This window comes from Bombus pascuorum, chromosome 5 (assembly GCF_905332965.1).
Source record: "Bombus pascuorum chromosome 5, iyBomPasc1.1, whole genome shotgun sequence".
In the NCBI taxonomy this organism is placed as follows: Eukaryota; Metazoa; Arthropoda; class Insecta; order Hymenoptera; family Apidae; genus Bombus; species Bombus pascuorum.
The window spans coordinates 6,282,111-6,305,393 of NC_083492.1; the positions used below are offsets into that span (position 1 = coordinate 6,282,111).

The following is a 23,283-nucleotide window of genomic DNA, read 5'->3' on the forward strand; positions in this document are numbered from 1 at the left end:
CGATCTTTCTTTTAGGTCTCTTAGGTAGTGGTGAAAAATAATAACGAGAGAAGAAACGATTACGTAGCTGGAAAAAAGAACTTGAAAACAATTTTCCAATATCTCTATTTTACGTTCGAATGAAATCTAACTAAAATCTACACGTCAATTTTGCGACATCCATTTAAAATACCGTTGCATCGATCAAAAATAAACGATACGTTTACCACACTCGTGTTTTCCGTAACTGAAACTAGAAAATTGATACAAATTGAAAATGAAAATACAAAGCTTTTTCTATATCGTACGCGCCGAAAAATATAAAGTTAAACGGACGAAAATCAATACGTATTTTGTTATATAAAATGGTAAAAAGAAAATGTAATAAAAAGACAAAAATCAAATTCCACAATTACGTAATAAATAAACTTTCGTTAAAGCTTTTATGTAAAGAACCGAGAACATCGTAATGACATTATTATTTTTCATAAAACGGTGTTCCGTGTTCCACTTAACAGAGTTGCAACTTAATTAATTATGAAAATATAAGGGCTGATACTTTTAAGCGTTGAAATACGTGACTAAACTCTGATCCTCAGGATCTTCGCTTACATCACTATGATTTTCAATGTACATGTATATATCGCTATCCAGGTTATATTAAGTTGTGCTTGAACTTTGTACTTTCGTGCCTTGGCTTTAAATTTCCTTTTTTTTATTTCTTTAATGCCGAGATGAGCGAGAGCGAGAGGGAGAGAGAGAGAGAAAGGGAGACAGAGAGATAGAGGAGAAAAAGTTAATACGCTTTTCCCGTAAAGTCGCTTAAATACTCACTTAACAATTTCAGCGTAACATGTAGTCGGTTCTGAGGTATTCGTCGACGACGCAAGCGTTGATGTAGAATGAAAACGTGCACGCTCCAGTCGCATTCTTTCCATCTCCCGCTTTTTCGTCTCTGAGAATTGCGTTGCTATCACGACTAAGCAGAGATTAATCATGAAGAAGGAACCAATCTGTAACCCAAATTTGTTCAACTTGGTCCATTTCCTCTTTTTTTCTTTTTTTCTTTCGCTCGTTAACAGCAAAGAAACGTTTCTCTTCTTCCTGTTGTGAAACATCGTGCGATTTTTGAATCCGTAGAAAAAGGTTTCTACTTCTCTCTACTTATCTCTATTTAATCAGAAAAACATTCCCAATCGCAGAGTAAGAAGTAAACGAATCTTTGTTTCCTTTTAGGTTTCCATCAAACAGCATTTAAAAGAAACGAAGTAAATTAAAGCAATGAAGAATATTTTACATTCGATATATACGGTGGTTACAAGAAATACCGGCACACCATTGTATTTATTATAGGATTTTGAGTATGCTAGAATTCGACATTGTTACAGTGAAATGTAGAGGCTGATAAAAAGATGCTCCATCGGGAAATAAGGCTACGTGCCAATACTTTTTGTAAGTATCGTACATGAAGTAATAAACGTACCACGATTAAAAGGACGAAGTATATCCAGTCCCAAAAAGAATGAGCATCCTGTACGTAATACATTATGTCTGTCCATCCCTCCAGACTGATTACCTATGACGATATCATTTACTTTGTCAATTTTTCTCGTCCAAGTAGTTGAAATCTCCGTGGAGAAATTACGTTGCGGTGCATTATATATCGTCGAACAAAAGATTTTCTTAAATTAGTTAGCTTTTTAGAAAAGAATAAATGAAATTACGAGTCGCTAAATTAAGATTCGCTAACGAACAGACTGCGAGTGTCTATTTACATTTCAATGAAAAACAATTTTTCATTAATTTAAATATAGTCAATACTTTAATTTTTATATTTACAATATTTTGTGATATATCTGTACGTGTGTCGATAGAATCTTGATCATGAAAGCAGATCAACGAACTATCGATTGATGCAAAATTTAGAAATATTTCTTCGTAAAACGTAGAAACTTCGACAACTTGACGTTACATTTTTGTTTCAAAATTCTCGTTCCCGTTTAATATCGATATTTCTAAAATAATTTAATATACGTCCAATATACGTGTGTCCTCGATTTAAATATCGAAACTCGAGGAGCGTGTAGGGGATCGATAAACCGAGGAAAAACGAGCCCTTTAGAGATTCCCTCGTTTTCGATTCATTTTGAAGGAAATGGCGGAAAAATGGAGAAAAATGTTTTCGTTTGTTCGCATATTTATTCCAAAATGGCGAATTGTAGCCGTATGCAACCGCAGCTGCAGTGCACCAAATATCAGCAGTGCGATGTTTGACTGCAATTAGAGCGGTCAATGTTAGATGTATCTAATGGTTGCGTTGTTGCAAAAGGTCAGCGTTTGCAACGGTATCCTCGTTAAATAAACGATAACACGTATAAACAAGCGCAAATGTGCAAACGAGAAAGCAAGAACAATTTTTGTTTCCTTCCTCGCGATATTCTCCAAAATGTTGGAAAAACCAGCGAATCTCTAAAGCGCTTTTTGGACCTCTACACGTTCTCAAAGCGTTGGCATTTAAATTGGGTTTCACGTTTCCTACAAATGCAGAAACATCCGCAGTCTAATTGCCAAGCATACATATAGAATAGATAAGATTGGCTACTGGAGCAATCCTTGACCTCCTACATGCTAAACTAACTCACTCGAATAATAAGAATACTCACTCGATTATACCAATACTACTATTATAACCAGTTTGTAATGTGTGTGTGTGTGTATATATACTAACGAAAGTAGACACGTATGTGGAAATTTTGGCTAGGGTGAAGTTTCAGTTTCTGAATGTGAGAGAACTAGGACACTCACGAGAAATATTGCGACCCAGGCAAGACCGATATTGTCGAACGATATCGTTCCTTGGAAAGGATTGTTACCCTGACCCTTGCACTCCGTGTAGTAGTAATTCCAATTAACGCAGGTGTCGTTGGTGATGAACGTTGCGTTATTGTTCGGCAACGCGGTGCTATTGCAAACCACGTTTCCTAAAAGCAAGAACACTTCAGTGGCTTGTACGAATGTCACGCTATCGGGAAACCGATACGAATTTCATTCTTTAGATCTGTTGAGAATTAACGTTCGTTAATTAACTTTAGAACGATGTATGTTTCAGACGGCGTTGTTATTAGTTTTATTAGAAATTACGTATATCTATTGGAAAGAGTTCGGTAAATCTTATTAAATTTCTTATTAGATGAAATAGCTGTCGTAGAAAAATTTCTCAATATCTTTACATCGACTGTCGACAGAAGTTGAATAAAAAATCAAAAAGTGGATATTTTTTCACATTTTTCGATTTAAATTCGCGTCGTCGATAGAAAATTACGAGAAGCTCGGATCGTTTGCAAATACAGAGACAGATCTCGGAAATATCGTAACCTAGAAATACATTTCCATCTGCTACGTTCTCCTATTTGGGAATGACGAGAGTCGATCGATTTAACGAGTTTAGTGATTGCTAATTTCGTATAAAATTCTGTTTCCGTGTTTCAACGTTTGCAGTTACGAAGATGAAACTAGCAGTCACAGAGAGTATCGGATCCATCGACGCTCGCGATTTCCATCGAGATATGTGACGTTCTTTCGTTCCTATCCCACGGGCATATTTTTCCTGAAATTCTGGTGACAGCGATGCCGAAAACACGCGATGCCAATGTCGAACGAAACCGTGAACTTGTTCTCGATGGAAAGCGAATAAAAAAAAAGGGTGGGGGCAGAGGGAAAAAAATTGGAAAAGCAGTGAAAAGAATATCGAAGATGCACTCACCGAACTTGAGCGGCGGCAGGTTACTGCAAGAGTGCATTCCGTTGTCGTCGGGACGCGAGCAAATGTAGTCCTGACCTTGATATTCGAAGTACTTCTCAAGGTCGCTGGAAAAGCAACGAGCCACAATTAAAAATCGATTTCGAAACAAGACCGCATCCTCGCGCCTCGTTTCTTATAATTAAGAGGTTGCATGTATATATGTATGTATGTATGTATAAATGTATGTGTGTGTATATATATATATATATATATACACACACACATATGTATATGTATGTAAATATGCCTTATGCACGAATGCACTCGTTGCATGCTTCGCTTTATGCGTGTACACCGTGTATATGCAGCGTGTTCCATATGATATATTATATATATGTATATAAAGGTTATGTATAATATATAATGTATACAATATGTACTTATATAATATACGTATTCAGACTGTTTCAGAAGCACAGATCAATGAAGGAGAATATTGGAAGACGATGAAAGGGAATGTTTCTCGTCTGACAAACGTACGTTCCATCTTGCATTGTTTTTTTCTTCTTTTTTTTTTTAAGTAATTGAGCATTAGAATGATACATACAAGTTTGAGACGCTTGTCGAGCAATTTGCCAAACTTTGGTTACGATAACGTTTCTGGGAACAAATTGCATAGAAACTATGAACTATACATGTACATATAGGTAATTATGTAGGTTAGCCATACTGTTCCGTTTCTGCCAGAAAGTTCTGACCATGGCTAATATCGTTTCAGAAGAACCGAGAAGCGAAAAATGCAAGAAAAATTAATTTTCCCTTTGTAGTCGGTTTTAGAAATATAAATCTATTTTTGGTAGTTCGATGTATTTAATTCTTTTTAAGCTTCAGTATTGGTAAGTACGAAATTTACGAATTGATTTCCATCGCTGGAAAATGTAATTATTACTTAATGTAATTATTATACCGATGAATTTCACTCTCGCAGATTGATCATCGCTCAGTCTTCCTTTTCCTTGTAAGCTTCATCTACCTCTTGACCTTTCGGAATTTCTTATTCAGAATTGATTGACAAGTGAATCAGAGTCGCTGCCGGAAAAAAACTAGTTCTCTCGTAAAATTCTACTTTTTATCCATTCTGACCCGTTTTCTCCGCGTTTGAAAAGGAAAATTCGATCAACTTTTCCACCGTGATTTCTAACAAGCTGTCGAGCATACTGCACAAGGGAATTTCAAATGCAATTCCTAAGTTGGAAAAAAGAATTCTTTCGTCAGCTTTTAAGTAATTCTTTTAACTCACTCCTAATGTAACTTCTTTTTTTAAGATTTGTAGTAAAGTTATAGAATCATTTTTTTCTTTTTTTTTTATTTAACGCCATTATACGTATATTATAGTGGAATAACGGGGCGAAATTTCACCGAAAGTGGTTCAATGGTTCGGAAGAAAATAGGTCGAGAATTTGATAAAACCCAGTTTTCGATTAGCATTGTAACGCTTTAAAATATAAATTAAAACTGTGTAATTCCAACAAAGCATAGCAGTTAATACAATTTTTACTATCAAACGAAAATTCTTAATTACTCGTCTTTACAACGTTATGAATAATACGAGAGAAATCTCGGTCGAGTTGCGAGGATACTATAATTAATATTACAAAGTCTTGTCTATGATTTAAAGGCAAATACAAAGTAGCGCAACCTTTACATCAAACGAAGTATAATTTCTTGCTGGAAGCTTTACTGAAACCCTACGGATGTGACCGTAGTTTGGCGCATTGCTCGTCAAATATCGCCCGAAACGTCCATTTTTTATACTTCCATTACTAGGAAATTAGGCGAAATCGTTTACTCCTATCTCGTAAGAGACTGTTACTTCTTGTTTCGTTAGTAACTCGTTAATTATACATAGAATAAAATTGACCGACTTGCCCAAGTACTTTGACGAATTTTCAAATCCGTATCATTAAATTTTCATTAAACAAATTATATCGAATTTCACGCGTCACGCTTCCTAAACTTCCGTATCTAATTTACCGCGGATTTACCACGAATCTTAGGAATCTCTTATCGACTCTTGATTCTCCTCACTTTACTCCAATCCTCGCAAATAATTTCTAAAAATTCCTAACCTCTACAGTCTCCTACTGAACTTATCGCGAAATGGTCGCAAACCTATCGAGCCGATAGACAGTCCTCTTAGTTCTTTATTCTCGTGCGATTTTCGCGAACAATTTCAAACAAACGATCGCGTAGAAAGCTTTTATTAAAACTATTATTATACCATTGATCAACGATTCCCAGGCTATTGCAACGTTCACGAACGACTATTTACGTTAATCGTTCAAAAAATATTCCTTCCATCGGCCACACCGCTGCCTCCTTTATCGATCTCGCGATCTAAAACGCTCCACGTAGACATATACCTATAATATACAATATACGATACGCAAGACACGTACGCGCGCGCGCGCGCTCGTGTGTAATTAGGCCCATATATAATATGATGTAGATATGTGCAATAATCGACGATAAGAGATTATGTATATATATATAAAGAGTAAAAGAAAAGAAGAACAGAAGAGAAAATAGAAACGCAAGAGAAACAAAGGCAGAAGCGAGTATCGAGTTTGCGTGCACGCAAGTCGACGTTTTGTATCGGGATAAAACGATAAGAAAGAAAACCGATAACGCCCGTGTAAGTACGGCCCGCTCCAGTGTCACCTGCTGGATGCAAGAAAGTAAATGCACTCTTCTTCGGCTTCGAGGGCTGCCTCTTATCGGGCTGCTATTCAATTTTCATCGTGTGAAGTAGCACGGCCACTAAAACAATGTCGAGCACCGCGACAAAAACCGTTTAATAGAGACACGCCCGATACCGACCCCTCGCTATTTGTATACCGCTTGTTACGACCGAGGTGTGGCGGCCATCGTCAGCCATCGTTTGTACCGGTAAGCATCCCATCGATACGACATAACCTTTTTCCTACATCCCCATAACATGTTTTCTCTTTTCTTTGGATTCTCCTTCGGGACGATTTAAGATGGGATTTTCTATAAGCGTCAAATACGATGACTTCTAAGATTTTCTGAACGTACCCTCGCTACCTTCGTACCGTAACACTTTCTTCGATATGTCACGAGTATTGCGTGTGTGCAGGATTTTGAAATTTCATCGAAACGCTACTACGATAATCGCGTTGGTAACACTTTACTGACCACTAGCGGTTAAACAGCGTACGCACGTCCGATCGGCAGCTCAGGCGCAGATTCTCCCTGGCTCTGTTTCGGTTATTCTCTTCGTTCATCGCGAACTGTACGTTTTTCAAATTGGTATAAAACTGTGGGAGCTTACAAAGCAACGCAACTGACGCAACCGAGCAAGGTACCTTAGTACTAAATAAAAAATTACTGCTCAAATAATGAGAAAGATTGTCGCTGACAAAAAGCCGATTAATAGGCTATCGCTCGGTAAACGTCAGCGACAAAGCCGATTAATCTGCTATCGGTCGGTAAAGTGGTAAAATGTTGAACGAATCTTGGAACGCATATCGTACGTATTGTACGAAACGTTTTGAAATTTCACGCGTAATATAGAAAAACACGATTGTCGTACTTGTAATTATATTATGCGGCAAATTTTGTGGTTACGTTATACGTACAATTTTGAACGAACCTTAATACCTGTGTTAATGTACGTATTAAATAAAACTGTGGTGATTGCATTGGGCAATTTTTTAAGGAAATTCCAAATATATGTCATATGTGACTGTCATCCAACGATGGATTGGTACTCGAAACGAATCTGAAAACGTTACATAGAAACTACAGGATATTTAGTATATAAAGTACGTCACAGATTCGATAGAATTTTCAACTTATTTGCAAGTTTCGAAGGATACGTCCGCTTTTTTAACACTTTCAGAAAATCCCTTCTTTACTCTCGGGCCAATTCTCGCTGCCAAATGGATTGTTTTTTAAAGTTCCATTGGTCAGATTATCTTTAATTCATCCGGTCTCCTAACCGTTTTATATTCGTTGTCCAATGTAATTTTAATCCCCAGTTCTCGGTTATTTAAATTTCCTGAAACAAGTTTGCCTCGAAAGGGCCTAAAGGACGAAATAATCTCCCACGACTCAACTTGTCTTTACAGGATTTAGCGATCCTTATCCGCTTAAAGATTCTCGAAATAATTAAGAAAAAAAGAATACCAGCGTTGCTTTCGTTTGAAATATTTCTCCATAATATTATAACTACTAATTGCCTTTGTACAATTTCATCATCTTTATCGGCTCTAAATTCATTGAAATATATAAATATATTTAATCCTTTAAGCATGCCCACCTTTTCGTAGATTACTATCGCAAAAAGGCAAAACAAAACAAGACAAAAATGGTGAGAAAAATACAATATTATTATCAATATAACGCATGTCAATTAGTTAACTGAAATTTGTTTAACATTGAAATAACACAGATACAAATATTTATCTGGTAGAAAAGTAATGACAGCATGAACAGAAAATTATAATTATTTACGTGGTGTATAAAATTATGATACGAAATAATCGTAAAACAGACTCGTCGTTAATTTCCATCTATGAAATTTCATAAAAACCATAATATCGCTGTTGGACGACAGCCGTGATTTACGAAATCTTTGATCCGTGCTCTATGGGCGACAGTCGAATTTAAAGGATCAATGAATTAAATATTATCGTATAAAATCGCCACGCGAAATATTTCTTCGCGACGTTATAAATCCAAAAGTCGAAGTAACCCGACCATACAACTTGCATTATAGGATTCTATGATTTTTATTGGTCCGCCGGTACTTGATACATGTGTTGCAAAAATACATCGATTCTATAAATTTACCATTTGAAATGATTCTTCGCGAGGTTGTAAATTTGATATCGGAGAAATTTCCTACCCTTCATCTGCATGAAATTCTACTCATAGTATACCAGCGTTGGAATTTCATGTTTCTACGCTATGGGAATTTATTAAAAATCGCATCTTGAGAGCACCGTTTCATTTTCGATTTCGCGTTTTCACTCGGGAAAAAATGGGAAATCGATAAGAAACTCGTGTAAGCAACTTCCTCATTTTCTTCTTCTTCTTCGGTGCCCTTTGAGAACAGTTGCAAAACAACATTTGCAGAATTATGGTTTCATGGGTGTGCCAGCGCAACATCAATCCGGCCAAATCGTAAATAATATATTTTTTTATTAAAACTGAATAAACTACCAGCGGCTAGAAATTCATATGTAATCTTTATGTAAACTTATAGATCGTCAAATACGAAGTTGTTAATAATTTACAGATTCGGTCGAATCGCAGTTCGTAGTTGGAATTTCTGCTGAACTTTCTGCTCGTATCTCTGTGACCATCTTTTGGATAATCTCCAACCGTTTTCTCTTCAAAATTCAAGCTCTTCCTCTTTAAACTATTTACACGGCCATTACGGTATTTATTTATTGCAAAATCAACTAACGACTCTTGATTATTGTTGCATAAATAACATCGTGACGTAAACATTGTTACATAAATGGACACGAGTATAATACGATGTAGAAAATATTTTTATAAGGTGTTTAAACTTGCCTTATGGTCTCGCTTATGCGTTGTAAGCGACGTTAAATTGATTAAGCTGATTAAAATTCCACTTCTTTTTTTTTTTATATCTCCATTGTAATGTCAGGAATATTAGATTTTAGAAATCTACTAAAATTACGTATTACGTTACCTTTTTTAAATGACTGCAAATTTCTGACGAATTCAACGTTTTATCCCAAAAATTCTTGCATGAAACCTGTCAAAGTAACGTTTACAACGACCGACAATAAATTTAAAATTCGATACGAGATACGAAGCTGTTTCAGTCTATAAACTTCAAAACGATATTTATTTGGTAGCGATAATTGACCCAAATGTATAAAGCTACTTTATTACGTAATAATTCTGGTGGTTTTACTTGGAGCATCGCATCCATATTCACGGACCAGGCGTTACATTTATTTTTATTTTTATTTTTATTTACGCTTTAATTTAACGAAAAGGTGAAGGTAGTTTCTTTTTTCCTTATTTTTAACTGCAACGTATAATTTGAACGAAATATATACGCGCTGAACAGTGGCATTCGGAAACAGACAGTGACATTGAAGGACATCGAAAATTTGATCGAATCGATCTTAACGATTTCGTAATTTTCACGAACATAAATAAATTCCACGTTTCGCTTTCACCTACAACATTTTTATTTACGCGAACGAAATAATGGTACTTTGTTTGGTTCATCAATCGTATCACAGCGCTGCAATATCGAGACAAAGATAACGTTCGATCAATTTGATTAGGAAATTAATAAATATTCAAACGTAAAAACGTACCTGCAAGCACCGGGGATGTCGTTGAAAACATTTAACATCGAATGGTTGCTCGTGACTCGGTAAATGGTATAAAAAAAAAAAAAAAATGATATTTAACAGCTCGAATTTACCGAACAATTATATTCGTCGTATCAAACAATTTCATTTGATACCATTCGAAATACACAATTTGTTGTTTCTCGCGAAAAATCTATTTATCGATTGAAATTAATTTAATAATTTATTTAACGTAACGTTTAATATACACGTTGGTGTGGATTATTTTCCATGTTACACGTACGAACGACAACGACAAACGTATAAATAGAAAATCGGCCAATTAACGCGTTTCCACGGCGAGTTATGCGAAATTAATCGACATCGATACGAATTTCCAGTAAATTCAAATTCTGTGGATACATCGAATCATACGGTGGCATCGTCACCGCGCGGATTAAACATATTAGAGGCATCGAGCATCGATCATCGTATCGCAACTGAAACACTCTGTAATAATTCAATTGTCATTTTAAATTTCAGCGGCAGGGCACACGTTCGAACCAACCGGTACGCGCTAGTTAGATCAATATCGCGTCCCTTCAAGTAAATCATAGAGAACAGTATGCGAAAACACGCGACATAAACTGGAAATCCTCGAATTTATTCGGGGCCGCTCGCCTAAAGCGAAATTATTAACAGCGTTATAAACCTCATGAAATATCGTTTAGGCGAATATATCGGCGGGCGATTCGTCCTACGTTTCTGTTTTCTGGCCAAGTTGCACCATGCAAAAACCAGTGTCGCTATTTGCCAACGAGAGTCTAACGTTCTAGAACATGTTAAAGGAGTATTTCCATTAAAGGGAGTCGATCTTTCGACCGGCGAGAGAAATTATTGGAAAATTTCAGAAGGCAAAAAGAGTAATTTGCGCGGCTTTGAAATTTCCAATATCGCTTACGATAAATTTGAATAATCCGTTCTTTCTGTATCGTTCGTTTTATAATTTGGTTACTCACGTTTCGACGTAGAAAAACATTTTCCGCGTATTATACTAATACCTTTATATTCATAATCGGAATATATCCGAGCTTTTTTGTCGCGTATTTCCAAAAAAAATCTTCTCTCCGCGAGATTGAGCGCGCAAAGATTGAAAAGTAAAGGCGAAAATTTAATCCGAAGCAGATAAAGATAGAAATCGATCGATGTCTGGAATTTTAAGGAACTTTAGACTACTGATAAACGAAAGGAAAGCGTGAAAATTATACCGCCGATTACGTGCCGAAAATTAGCAACACGTATACTCTACGAGTTTATGAATTTCGAAAGCAATTGAACGATTCTTTCCGAAGAAATACCGTATCGATAAAAACAAACTTGATAAAAACAAGAATCAAATACTATATTGCTTATCTGTAAGTGAAATATTAGTAGAAAGAAAGCTTGGCAAACTATCGTAGAAATTGCTGACAACTTAGGAATTAAATTAGAAACGAGCAATTTAGCAAGGATATTTTGAAAACTTTGAACTTTAAGGGTATAAAATAAGGAAAGGTCAGGCTTTCCAAGCCACCAAATGGAAATACTCCCTTAAGCACCGATCTTTCGCTAACACGATAACGCATCGAACGATTTTGCATCCGCAATGGCGCACGTGCACCCATCGGGCTACCCTTAATGCACGTGTTCCAGACCCAAGACATTGCACAGCTATGTTATGTGCTCGCTGTATGCTCGTGATGGTGCTGAACGTGCTTTTCATAAAAAAAAGGAAAAATGAAATAAGAATAAAAAAAAAAGTAAGGGGCAGCTAATCGAACGTGTAACGAGGCTGTCGTTGCATTGAATGCGTAAGTGTGCGGGTGCGTAGATTGTTTTTGCGTGACCGTACGATCGTGCTAGCCACTACAATATACAGCTTCACGGTTGTTTGGAAACAACACTTAAAATAAATATTACATATTTTATAAATAATATATTTCTTCGCGTTAAAATCTCTGAGGTGTACGGAATCGATCGGAAGAGCGTGACGTTGCTCTCAGAAGTTTCTCTAGATTTTTAGTAATATCTAGGGATTTTATGTTTAAGCATTTCTAGAATCTTTTGTATATTTCATTGTTTCAATTGTATTTGAATTTAAATCGACCATTCGATATCAACGTGTTTCTCTTTCTTTGTGAAATATTGGATAAGCAAAATGCTATTGTAGCGATGTACATATCTCGCGGTAAATGTTTATTACATCGATCGATATTTGCCTATCGGCTGGGGAAAACGAGAACGTATTGTTTAAAAATGGCCACTCGTTGAGTGAGACGAGCGAACTCGTTGCGGAAGTTTAATAATTACACACGTACGGGGAAGAGTAAATATATCTGCTACTATGAACTACTGTGAACTCACGCTCACTAGTAAGAACCGTTTCTAGACTTTTATCACGTGCCTTGGTTTTACGCACTGCTATTCGCAACCAGAGGTAGCTCTTCCCTTTGTCGACGCAACCAAGATACTTCGATCTATTCGTATTATATTTAGCCGAATAAAGTAAAGATTCGTTTGATTTGATGAAACAAAGACCAGCTTTAATTGACGAATTAGTTTGCAACGGCGAATAGACATCGAGACACGAACCGCGTAGAAATCCGATCGATCGCGACTCTAAGTTTTTCTTAATTTTTTAATCTCAATTTAAGCAAGTACACGATCAATGTTCGATTCTGGAACAAGAAGTAACTTACTTCCACAAGTTGGTTTATCATAAGATGACTAAAATAATACGAACAACGATACAGAGTCGTAAGGTGAAATTAAAAAATAATACTTGTAACACGATGATCGTGTTTTCTTCTTTTCTTTTGTAATTTCCAATTTACGAAGTTTATCGATGTGGCTTCCGATTTATGTTACGAAGAAACTGTAGGAACTGAACGGAAATATTGAAGAGAATTTCTGCTTAGATATTCTGTTGCTCCTTGAACCTATCAATTTATAACTCGCCGATTAAAAACAGACAAACGCGTACGTTTCGAAGATACCAAGGGAAAGACAAACTAAGATTTCCTCGACGTTACACCAACGTTATTTTCCAAGAATCGTGTTATTGCGTGGCTGTAGCTTTCACGACCAAATATATCTACCTACCGCGGCTCAAAAGTCTTAGGACATCTTTTATTCTTAGCACAACTTCGTTATCCGATTTCAATTACAAACTTTAATTTGCACGCGCAATTTCTTAAAATTCTTGGTAAAGTACTGTTCCCTTTATTCCATTTTTAACTTCATTCCAATTCGTTATTTACGATTATAAAATTAATCGTATTAATTACGATTACTCGATTCTTTCTCCATTTAGAAGCAAACGTAATAAAATCTACGAAAACCTTCGAGCTGGCGAGTATATCCGATCAATTCTTTGCGATTGAAAAATCTTCGTCGCATCTTTGTAGATTCCACTGAAATCGCAGCGTTTCAACTCGACCACAACGACAAAAAGATGATGAATATTTATACGAACGAAAACGACGCAAGAAACGACGTTCGTACGATTCCATGGTCGTGACGGTAAAGTACAAAGGATTAGCGACACGGTACGCGTGACGCACAAAGGGACGTTTGTCGGTGGCGCGCGTCGCGTCGCGTCGGTCAAGTTTCACGTCTGACTACGCATCCAATGAAACCGCAGCCTGAAGAAACATGCCGTACATGGAACACGCCGTACGTGCGCTCACTTGCACCCCGATCTAAAAGCTTCGCTGAAGCTGGATGGCGCGGCGGCTGGGATTACGGTGCTGCGCGGCGCGGCGGCAAGCCGAAAAGTATGTATACTACGTACATACGTAACACGTAGCCGGTGCAGAAGTCGATAAACGATTCAAAATAGCTGCTACGTAAACCAGGGTGAGGAGAGAGAAAGATAGAGAGACAGTGGTAGTAGATCGGGCTGCTTAATTAGCTCCGGGATGGATTTGGAGCTGCGGGAAGAGAAGAGGCTCGCTGGTGTACCTAAAGCACGAGGAGCAGCTTAAACGGTGTGAATCGAGGAGCAAGTGAAAGTGGGCAGAACGGATGGGAAAGCGGCGTTTCCCGCGAAAATTATACATATTGGAAAGCATGTACGGGCCGCGGAAGTCTCGAAGCAGAACTGGATCTTTTCAAATAAACTTCATCCTACTCTCTCAACGGCCGTTTGCTATTGTTCGGTGGTTGAATGACCAGCGAGAACACAGAGGACGACGGGAACAAAGCGCTAGGAAAATAAATGGGATTTGGAATATACGTACGGCTGGCGTAAGAGCGAACGCGAGAGAGAAAAACAGACTGAGAAAGGGGGAAAACTCTCTGGCCGATGTTCCGCAGTGAATAACAAGTTGGGAAACGGCAAGCGACATCACGCAGATCTCGTACAATTGTAATAACAATGCGTATGGGAGTCGTTCGGAGATATCGTTTCATCGTGTTAATTAAACTCTCGAGGTGGAGAACGGAAGCCTAGACGTAGACAGATCTATAGAGATAGACAGCCAGATGGGAAGGTGAAAGGGATGGAAGAAGCGGAATGAGGATGTTTGGGGCTGTGTGTCAGAGCGATGGCAGATATCGAGACCAAGAGGACAGAGAGAACATCGATCTTCTTTTCGTGCACTGAAAGAAAGGAAGAATCTTGAAATAAAGTTTCGAAAGTACGCCGCGTTCTCAGACACGAAGAAGGAAAGACAATCGAGCTCGACACTTTGTGCGTAGTATATAATATAATAAATGTATAAGTATGTAGGTACACATATATAGTAATTTTCATAGTAAAAGTTAAGATCGTTCACATTCGTGTCGTACGTTCCAAGCTGCGTACGTTGCAAACGACATATATGTACACAATCGCCGGATACTGCGGTAACCGCAGCGTCGGGTTATGACACGAGTATACAAAACGACGGTACACGACAGATTAGAGACGCAGAGACGGGTAAAATACCGTTTCGAAATAGCTTCTGTGCCGCTCTGTGCTTCAAGAGGTCCTCGTTCTTTATTAATCTTCCGTTCATTGGATCAGTTTGAACGTGCATTCGCAGTTCCGTCCATAAGTCACTCGGATTACTTGTTTATTTTCGAACGTAATTATCGTTGAACGCTCGCGTCGCCTAATAAATATCGAATCACATTCGTGGCAGATTCAACGACCGATCGAAATAGCATGAATAGCGTGATTAAAGTCTCGTTCGAATTTTAACTTCGATTTCCATCTTTTTCAATGAAATAAAAATTGTAACGTTCCGGTATCATGCTATATGGCATAGCAATAACAACGCGAATTAATTAATACATTTTTAGGAAGAATGCTAAATTTATGCATAATAATGCATCTACGTGTATCACGTTATAAGTGACCAGTGATTTATGGACAGTTAGATAGATAACCGTAACATCCGTTGAATGTTCATTGTCTTTTTATTACTCTCGAAATTCGAAATAGTATTTTATTCACCTCTGGACAAGGTGGCATGCTCTATGCTTGGTACACACTATAAATACATTTGTACACTCGTACCGTGATCAAGAACAAACAGAGAGATAAATATATACATATGCACGTGACGTATGCATGTATATACATATATGCACACATGGATGCACGCCTATGCATATTATGTGATTTATATAGATTTAGATATGTATATAGATATATGCATAGCACATTGTTCTCTACTAGAGCTTACTAAATGCGTGATCGAACCGAGTACTCGTCCGAGAGTAACCTGCAACAGCGAAACAATAGCCTGTCACTGCCCCCTAAGGTGGTCATGTACTTACGTCTAATGTCTAGCTTTCTTTTCTATCTTTTTCTTTTCTTTTTCTATCTTGTTCTTTTTGCTCGTGAGACAAAGATAGGGAAAAAAATAGAACGATAGATCTTTCTATCGATCTTCGCTTTTCCTGTCTCCGCTAGGCTGGTATCGCTACTATTGAAACAAAAGTCAAAGATATTTCGTTAAGTCGATTACGTGCTAAATGAGAAATTCACTGACGACTCGATGAAAGTTGATGTTAACGCGATTTATTTCACTCGGATACGACTTTCTTTTAATATCTGTATAACGTAAAAGAGATTCTGTAATATTATTCTACAATGTACATTACTTTCTACGTGGCAGAGTACTTTATACAGAGCGGTGAGACAAGGTCGAAAAACTTTGTTTCATTCAGTGGTTAAAGCCAAGTATCGAACGTAGATCGAAATATCAAATATCGAATATTATCAGTATTTTCCTACGAATGGTATGCCATCAATTCGTATTCTAATCGAGTTAGCGACATTATCACGAAACGATATTCTACTACGATATTTTCTCGCTATATGGAAATGTTTAGCTAGAAACGGCCATCGAGATCGACCTTATTTTCGCTGTATTATCGAATAAAAATAAATTTCTTATCCAAACAGGAATTTATTTGTGTAGGTAATGCAATGGTCATTTAGAAAAATGTGTTCAATTATCGACTGTAAAAGTGGCGATACGTTAAGAGCCTTTCGTCTGTATCGATCGAAGTTGAACTTAATCCTATCCGATTATAACCGAATAAAAGTAGCTTTTAGTCAAATCAAACAGAAATTTATTCGCATTGTACCGTGCCTATCGCTCGTCGCTTGAAAATGAAAGTGTGAAATATCGTCCTTCGCTACTGTTTCTATAATTTTAGAATTAATTACTCTAATAAATTGTTCCGATAGATATTTAGAATAACTCGTTACAAACAACGAATAATTATTATTCGAAAGAGTAGCAGAACCGCGAAAGATTCGTTTAAATAACCATCTCGCATAAATATTCATCGGAAAAGATTTGAATAAAGCTCAACTCCGTTTCCGATAAATTAACGTGGGAGACCAGAGTTATTCGTCATTTCGATTGATTGTCACATTTCGTATTCATAATTCGGCTGCAGAATGACAGACAGATTTATTCAAGCGGTTACACGGTATGCGTTGCTTTTACTAAATAACTGTTTCCTATATAAATCGTTGTTCTTATTATTTATCGCTACTCTGGCGTAACTTTACACCTAAAATACAGCATAATCGTAGCAAACGAATCGAACTGAATACGTCTAATTAAAAAAAAAAAAAAAAGAAAGCTTATAGAAGAAAATTTTGCAACATTCAACATCTTTTTACTTCACATATAACGCGGTATATTATTTCCACTATCGTGTTAATAATTCTCAGATAATTACACTTGTGCCACAGGATGATAGATCTTGTTAAGCAGCAGACAATTTCCCTGTACTTCTTCCTAAATTGACTCGCAACACAGATACAACCTGACCCAGTTGCTGCTATCTCCCTACAGAGCATATCATTGTCAAGTTTCTGCTACGCCGACACAACCTAGTCACCTGGTCTTCGGTAGAACATAAATATTCTTTCAACTTGTACGAAGATTAATTTCGCTGATCGATCGAAACACGTATTTAAAACAACGATGATATTTCCATCATAATAATAATTAAACAGAAGGGAAGATTCTCGATCAAAGGATAACTACGACCATAACCTTGCCATTATTCACCGCCCTGTATAAAGCGGTAGTTGTAACGCGAAAAATGGCCCCATATAAAAAACCGTTTAAACACGAGAGTGAAACGCGCGAAAGCGGTTATAAAACATTTAACTGTAACCTCGACGAGCGCGTGTGTTGAGGTCCGTTTTAAATAGTTTGCCCGTTCATTAGCAATTCCCCCTGTTTCTCGTCCAGCCACCGACATATACGTATCGTATGTACGAATAAATGAATCCCGCTTTTATGGCTCGGGGACATGCACGAAATATAATACGAATCGAAAATTTCCCTCTTTTTCGATCGGCAAATTCTCCAACCTGCATTCTCGTCGTCCGGGTTTTAACGAATCGAAAACCTTTCGTTCTAAACTACGTGATTCCTATGGATGTACTATATATCGGAAAATACGTCTATGAATAGGAATCAAGTTGAAAAGTAGAGGGGAGGGGGAGGGGCGTACAGAGACACAGAGAAGAAGGGTGAAGAAAGAAGAGTACAGGGTGATTCATAAATGCGTGGTGTCCATTCTTCAGGGGCTGAGCGTGCACATGGAAATAAACAGAGAACGTCGTACGAACGTGACGATGTATTCTACGTATCTTAGTTTTCCAGTTGAGGATTATTTCAACTATGTTGTAAGTGTCTGCCTCTGGTATTATCGTTGGACCATGCCGAATCTCGGTTACGTGAAATCTTCGCGATACATTTACTCGCTAGCCTGTACGCCGAGATTGTAAATAACGCAGAGTGAAATAAAAGAGAAAAATGTTTGCCTCGGCACGCGCAACCGTACATGTTTTTATCATCGATTGTATATAACATACAATAGCGGAGAAAAGGAAATTTAAAATTGATACGCTATGAATTTTAATAACTTTCGTATTAAAAACGTTTGACTATATTGGTAACAGACATCTATTCCACGGTATATATCGTGTTTATTCGTTGACAGTACTTAGACGTGAATCAATTTTGGGAAATTACGTCGCTCATTCGCGCCTCTTATTTCATCGTTTGCCGCTGTAGCCGAAACGACGTTCCTCGTGACCTAAAGCTGACGAGCAATACCAATCGATTTGAATCGAGTAGAACTTCGATATCCTACACACTCGTGCAGGTTCATTATTATTCCGAAGGCGGAAAAATAAAAATTCGAAACTTTATATAGATGAAATAAAAATTGGCCGTGTGCGTGTGTGTATAGGCAACGATAAAGCGTACAGTGTGCACGCGTATTGAGATACGAAGCAGACGCTTTGAACATTTTATTCGATCATCCACAACTCGAAAATTAAAATACTCGGGATGTACGTTCACACGATGTGTTCTTTTCTTTTTTTTTTTTTTTTTTTTTTTTACTTATTTTAATGCTGCCAATTCATCCTCGCCTAAATCATAGACATGTATTTACAAATCACCCTGTATATATATCGTGTGAGAGAAGAGGTGCGGAAAGAACGAGCGAAGAAAGAAATCGCAGCGGAGAGAGAACTTCAATTTACTCGAAGCGATACCTTGCCACGACAACTCGAGCTATATGTATATCGCCATGCATCTTTAGCATACTGCGTGAAAACGAACCGTACTGAAATATTCTTTTAGAAGGAGGATGTACTCACGTATATACGTACGCGTCCGCTGTTCGTATCAAGCTTTTCAGAACATCCTTTCTTTTTTCTTTTTTTCTCTTTTAATGGAACTATCAGACGGCGAAAGCTTCAGTGCTAAGGGCATCCGAAGGAAAATATCTTTTTCTTAAATTCCAAATTGGCTTTGGCCGAAATTCATACGGCGAAATGATATCCAGATGGAGAGAATGCTTCCAAATAGACGCAAGTATCCAAATAATTTCTTGTGCAAATCTTTCGTGGATGTACCGTATTCGTTGCACGAAACACTTTGAAACACGTCGTTCTATGTATTATTAGGCTGGCAACTAAGTGACTGCGAATTTTGTCATTAGATGGTATTGACAAAATCCGCAATCACTTAGTTACCAACGTATTTTATATTAAAATCTGTTACATGTTCGTGCATATCGTACGTACGATATAATTTTCATTGACATCGTAACGAGACTGGATCATCGTGATTACATCGGTCTTTGGAACCAGTCTACAGGTAAATGTACACGTATAGAAGAAGATATTTATCGCCAACGTGAAACTCGAAAGCTATGGAAAAATTTACACGTTGCACGTATCGTACAATACGTGTTATATCGCGTATATATATTACGTGTTTTATTTGCGCAATTTCATCGACGCTGCAACGAAACACAATTGTCATAGTCATATTGATCAAGTCTCAAACAAATTTGAAAATCTGCATAGAAGTTACAAGATATTTACTGCAGATTTATCCTTGATAAAAAATTCGTACATAAAACGAACGACAGTCTGGAACGCTTAATTAGCGTTGAAGATGGCTACGCTAAATACCAAGCTTCATATCGTCGTCCATATCATCGGCTTCTATGCATTTTCAAATTTCAAAGTCGACCAACGTAGTCGCGATACTTGCGCGTGGTCACGGTGCTACGGTAAATTTTCAAAGTGTTACATAACGTACGGGTGCTATATTTATAAAATGATCGCACAAATATTGGAATACTTTGACGAGCCGCTATACATACGTTTCAGCGTGCATTTTAGAAAAGAGTAACGTTGACCCTTAGCACTGGATGATCGCCGACGCGAGTTTCCGTGAAGTACCATGTGAAGATCATCGAGCGAATGGATATCGGTATACGCGTATACGTAAAGCCGAAAATAAATGAACGTGAAGAGGTGGATGTAAAATATCTGATAACGAACGTTGCCGACTATGTAACGCGGAAGCGGCGCGGGATTCTTCGCGAGAACCTCGTGATTCGCTATAAAGTAGGGCACACACCGGTCACGGAAATTCCCTAACTATACGCGACGCTGTTTAAACCGGGAATAAAACAAGGTCGAAGAAAAATATTCGCAAAGTGGTCGGCGTTCATCGATCGCTTTGCGTTTCTCAGTCAAACTTCACGGAACTATCATCAGCGTCGTAGAAACTGATCGAGGAATAGGATATTTTGAATCGAAATTGACACACAGAGAACGCGTATGTTAAATTAAACGACGTTGGCGAGCGAGACGCGTCGATCTGCAATTGCGAAAAGTTTCTGAAACGTGAATAAAAACAAAAGATGTCGGCAAGTTTCGAGATTACACTTGTCAAAGCGTGGAAATTCGTGTGACAAATATATATGGCAAAAAAGTAGGAAGACGAAAGCGCAAAACAGCTGATTCGCAAACAGCAATTGGAAATGCACGCGTGCGCGTCCGATGGCTGAGTTAATACTTATCCAGCCGCGCGTCCGTGTATTGCACCATCTTCTGGAAATAGAGTACGGCCGACGTTTATCTCAAACGCAATGCAGCCTAGCGTACGCCGCGTGTTAAACGTTGACTCTCGACGATTACGTGGGGGAAGCAAGAAAGAGCGGATCAAAAAGAGAGAAGCGAGATGGTAGAAGCGAGACAAAGACGAAAGTCAGAGCGAAACAGTAAGATAGAGAGGCTAAGAGAGAGAGAGAGACAGACAGACAGACAGACAGAGGGTAAGAGAGAGACAGAGGGAGGGAAAAGAGAATAGAGAAGAAAATGCGGAATCGATGCGAGTTTAAGCGTAATAATAAACGAACCAGACGAACTCTGATCGTCTCAGAGACGCATATATGTACGTAGAGAAAAACCAATAAATGAACGAACGACAGAAGACGTATCGTTCGGTTTGAGACTTACTCGGGATATTTGACGTTGGGTAAAGCCTTCAGGAAACAACGTTGACGCAGGATACCCTCCCACAGTTGCACGCCAACGATACCGAATATAAAGAAGACGAAGAAGCACAGCAGCAGCACGTTGCCCAGCATAGGAAGAGTGTCGAGTAAAAGCATCACTAGTATCCGCATACCTGTTGAAAAAAAAGACAAAAAGATCGCAAGAACAGGGACATTCGAGTCTTGTTTTAAAACAAATCTCGGCTGTTTGCAATGGTTGCGGCGCAATCGTGTCGTCTGGTTTCACCAAATAAAGGATTTTTCTGTTTACAGTAAGCCAGGAAAGTATTCGAAGATTCGAAGAAAGATTTTATAAATGTAATTCCTTACGCGAGATATTTTCAAATTTCGTTGATATCGTAGCGAGATCACCGCGATTACATCGGTAAATTTTGAAACAATTCTGGAAACGTACACTAGAAGCTATATTTATTGCAAGCTATCTTTTAGCTGAGATCGTGAAGGTATTTCAACGATCAATCGTCCATTGTGTTGGTAAATCTAGATACCTCGATCACGGTGAGACCATTTTTAATACTTGTCGCTTCTTTTCATTTCTTTTTTTTTTTTTATTTATAATATTATATACTTTCATTTTTAATATCTTGTAGCTTCTATATACGTCGGTCGTATCTGATTACGTCGATAATGAAATTTTAAAACGTTTTATATCGCACGGACGGTATAATATATTGGCGAAAGATTTCTATAAACGTTCAAATACTTTCGCGAGCCATTGTACGTCACTGGAGGAAGAATAATGTCATCCGGATACGGCGCTAAATAGAGATGTGCGCGAAAAAGTAAGAAATCACGAGGCGAGAAAAGCGAAGGACTTGTTATAGGCGGAACACTCAAATATAGTGTATCGCGGTTCTAAATCGATCCGCTCATTATTTGTTCATCTGGATCGTTCAGGAATAAATCTTCTTTCAAGTTCATTCATGTTAAGCTTACATCTATATCCTACTATATATAATCGTTGCGGGCTGAGAAAAATGTAAATTCGATCGAACAGAGAACGTCGGATCTTCTTTTCGCGCGACTTTATTTAAAGAAGCTGCAATCGCGGTTGCAACGTAAAGAGTATCGAAAGAGAAACGAGTCGAGTGTTTGAGTCATCGGAGTTATACTCTTAAAAAAAAAAAAAAAAAACACACTGGCAAATATTTTTCAACGGACGCCGGATATAACAAGTTCGTAAATTTGGAAAAATTGATCGATCGGTGCGTGTATTAACTGCAAACGTAGCGTACGAATAATGCGAGCGCGTTAAAATACGTCGAAATTTGAAACGAAAGTTTTCGCCGTGGCGAATCCATCGCGGAAAATCAGAATTTTTGTTGCGACTAATTTTGCCATTATCGTGGTCGATTACAATTTTTCTCTGTAATTAAATACTTCGAAGATGGTAGTCGTCGTAAATAGATCGTTTATGAATATGCAAGTGTTTATAAATAAATATGAACGTCTACTGGTTATGTAAGTTTCACAAACGGTGTGAGAAGCAACTACAAGTAAGTTAGAAAAGAATATGTAAGTAAGAAATTCTTGGCTCTCCTTTAAAATTCAAATCGCGTTACGACAAAAACTCCCCTTCATCGCGGTACGCGATAAACAGAAGGAAAAAATTTTATCTGGTGATTTGGATTAAGTTAGGGACCAATTTATGTTCGATTGCACACGCTTCCAACGAGAATCAATTTTCTTGTAAACAAAGCTCCGTAGGATAAAACTTTATTTGTTCTTTCCCGACTTATTTTTGAACGAAGAACCATCTTCCCTCGGCAATACCCTATGCCTTTGGATTCCGATTCACCTTGCACA

At 37.7% G+C, this 23,283-nt stretch overlaps 1 protein-coding gene across 8 annotated transcripts in view; it reads right to left on the reverse strand.

Moving 5' to 3' along the window:
* LOC132906846 (voltage-dependent T-type calcium channel subunit alpha-1G) overlaps positions 1-23,283 on the reverse strand; it is a 107,927-nt gene that overhangs the window by 45,435 nt on the left and 39,209 nt on the right. For 5 of the 8 annotated variants that reach the window (XM_060959406.1, XM_060959402.1, XM_060959401.1 and 2 more), the window contains exons 5-10: positions 21,419-21,590; positions 15,798-15,836; positions 3,743-3,846; positions 2,785-2,960; positions 1,463-1,555; positions 814-992 (exon numbers count right to left, since the gene is read on the reverse strand). In XM_060959406.1, coding sequence (XP_060815389.1) covers positions 814-992; positions 1,463-1,555; positions 2,785-2,960; positions 3,743-3,846; positions 15,798-15,836; positions 21,419-21,590 — 763 coding nt within the window. The remainder of the gene's footprint in view (positions 1-813; positions 993-1,462; positions 1,556-2,784; positions 2,961-3,742; positions 3,847-15,797; positions 15,837-21,418; positions 21,591-23,283) is intronic. The other 3 variants (XM_060959405.1, XM_060959404.1, XM_060959408.1) reach the window with 1 other exon arrangement.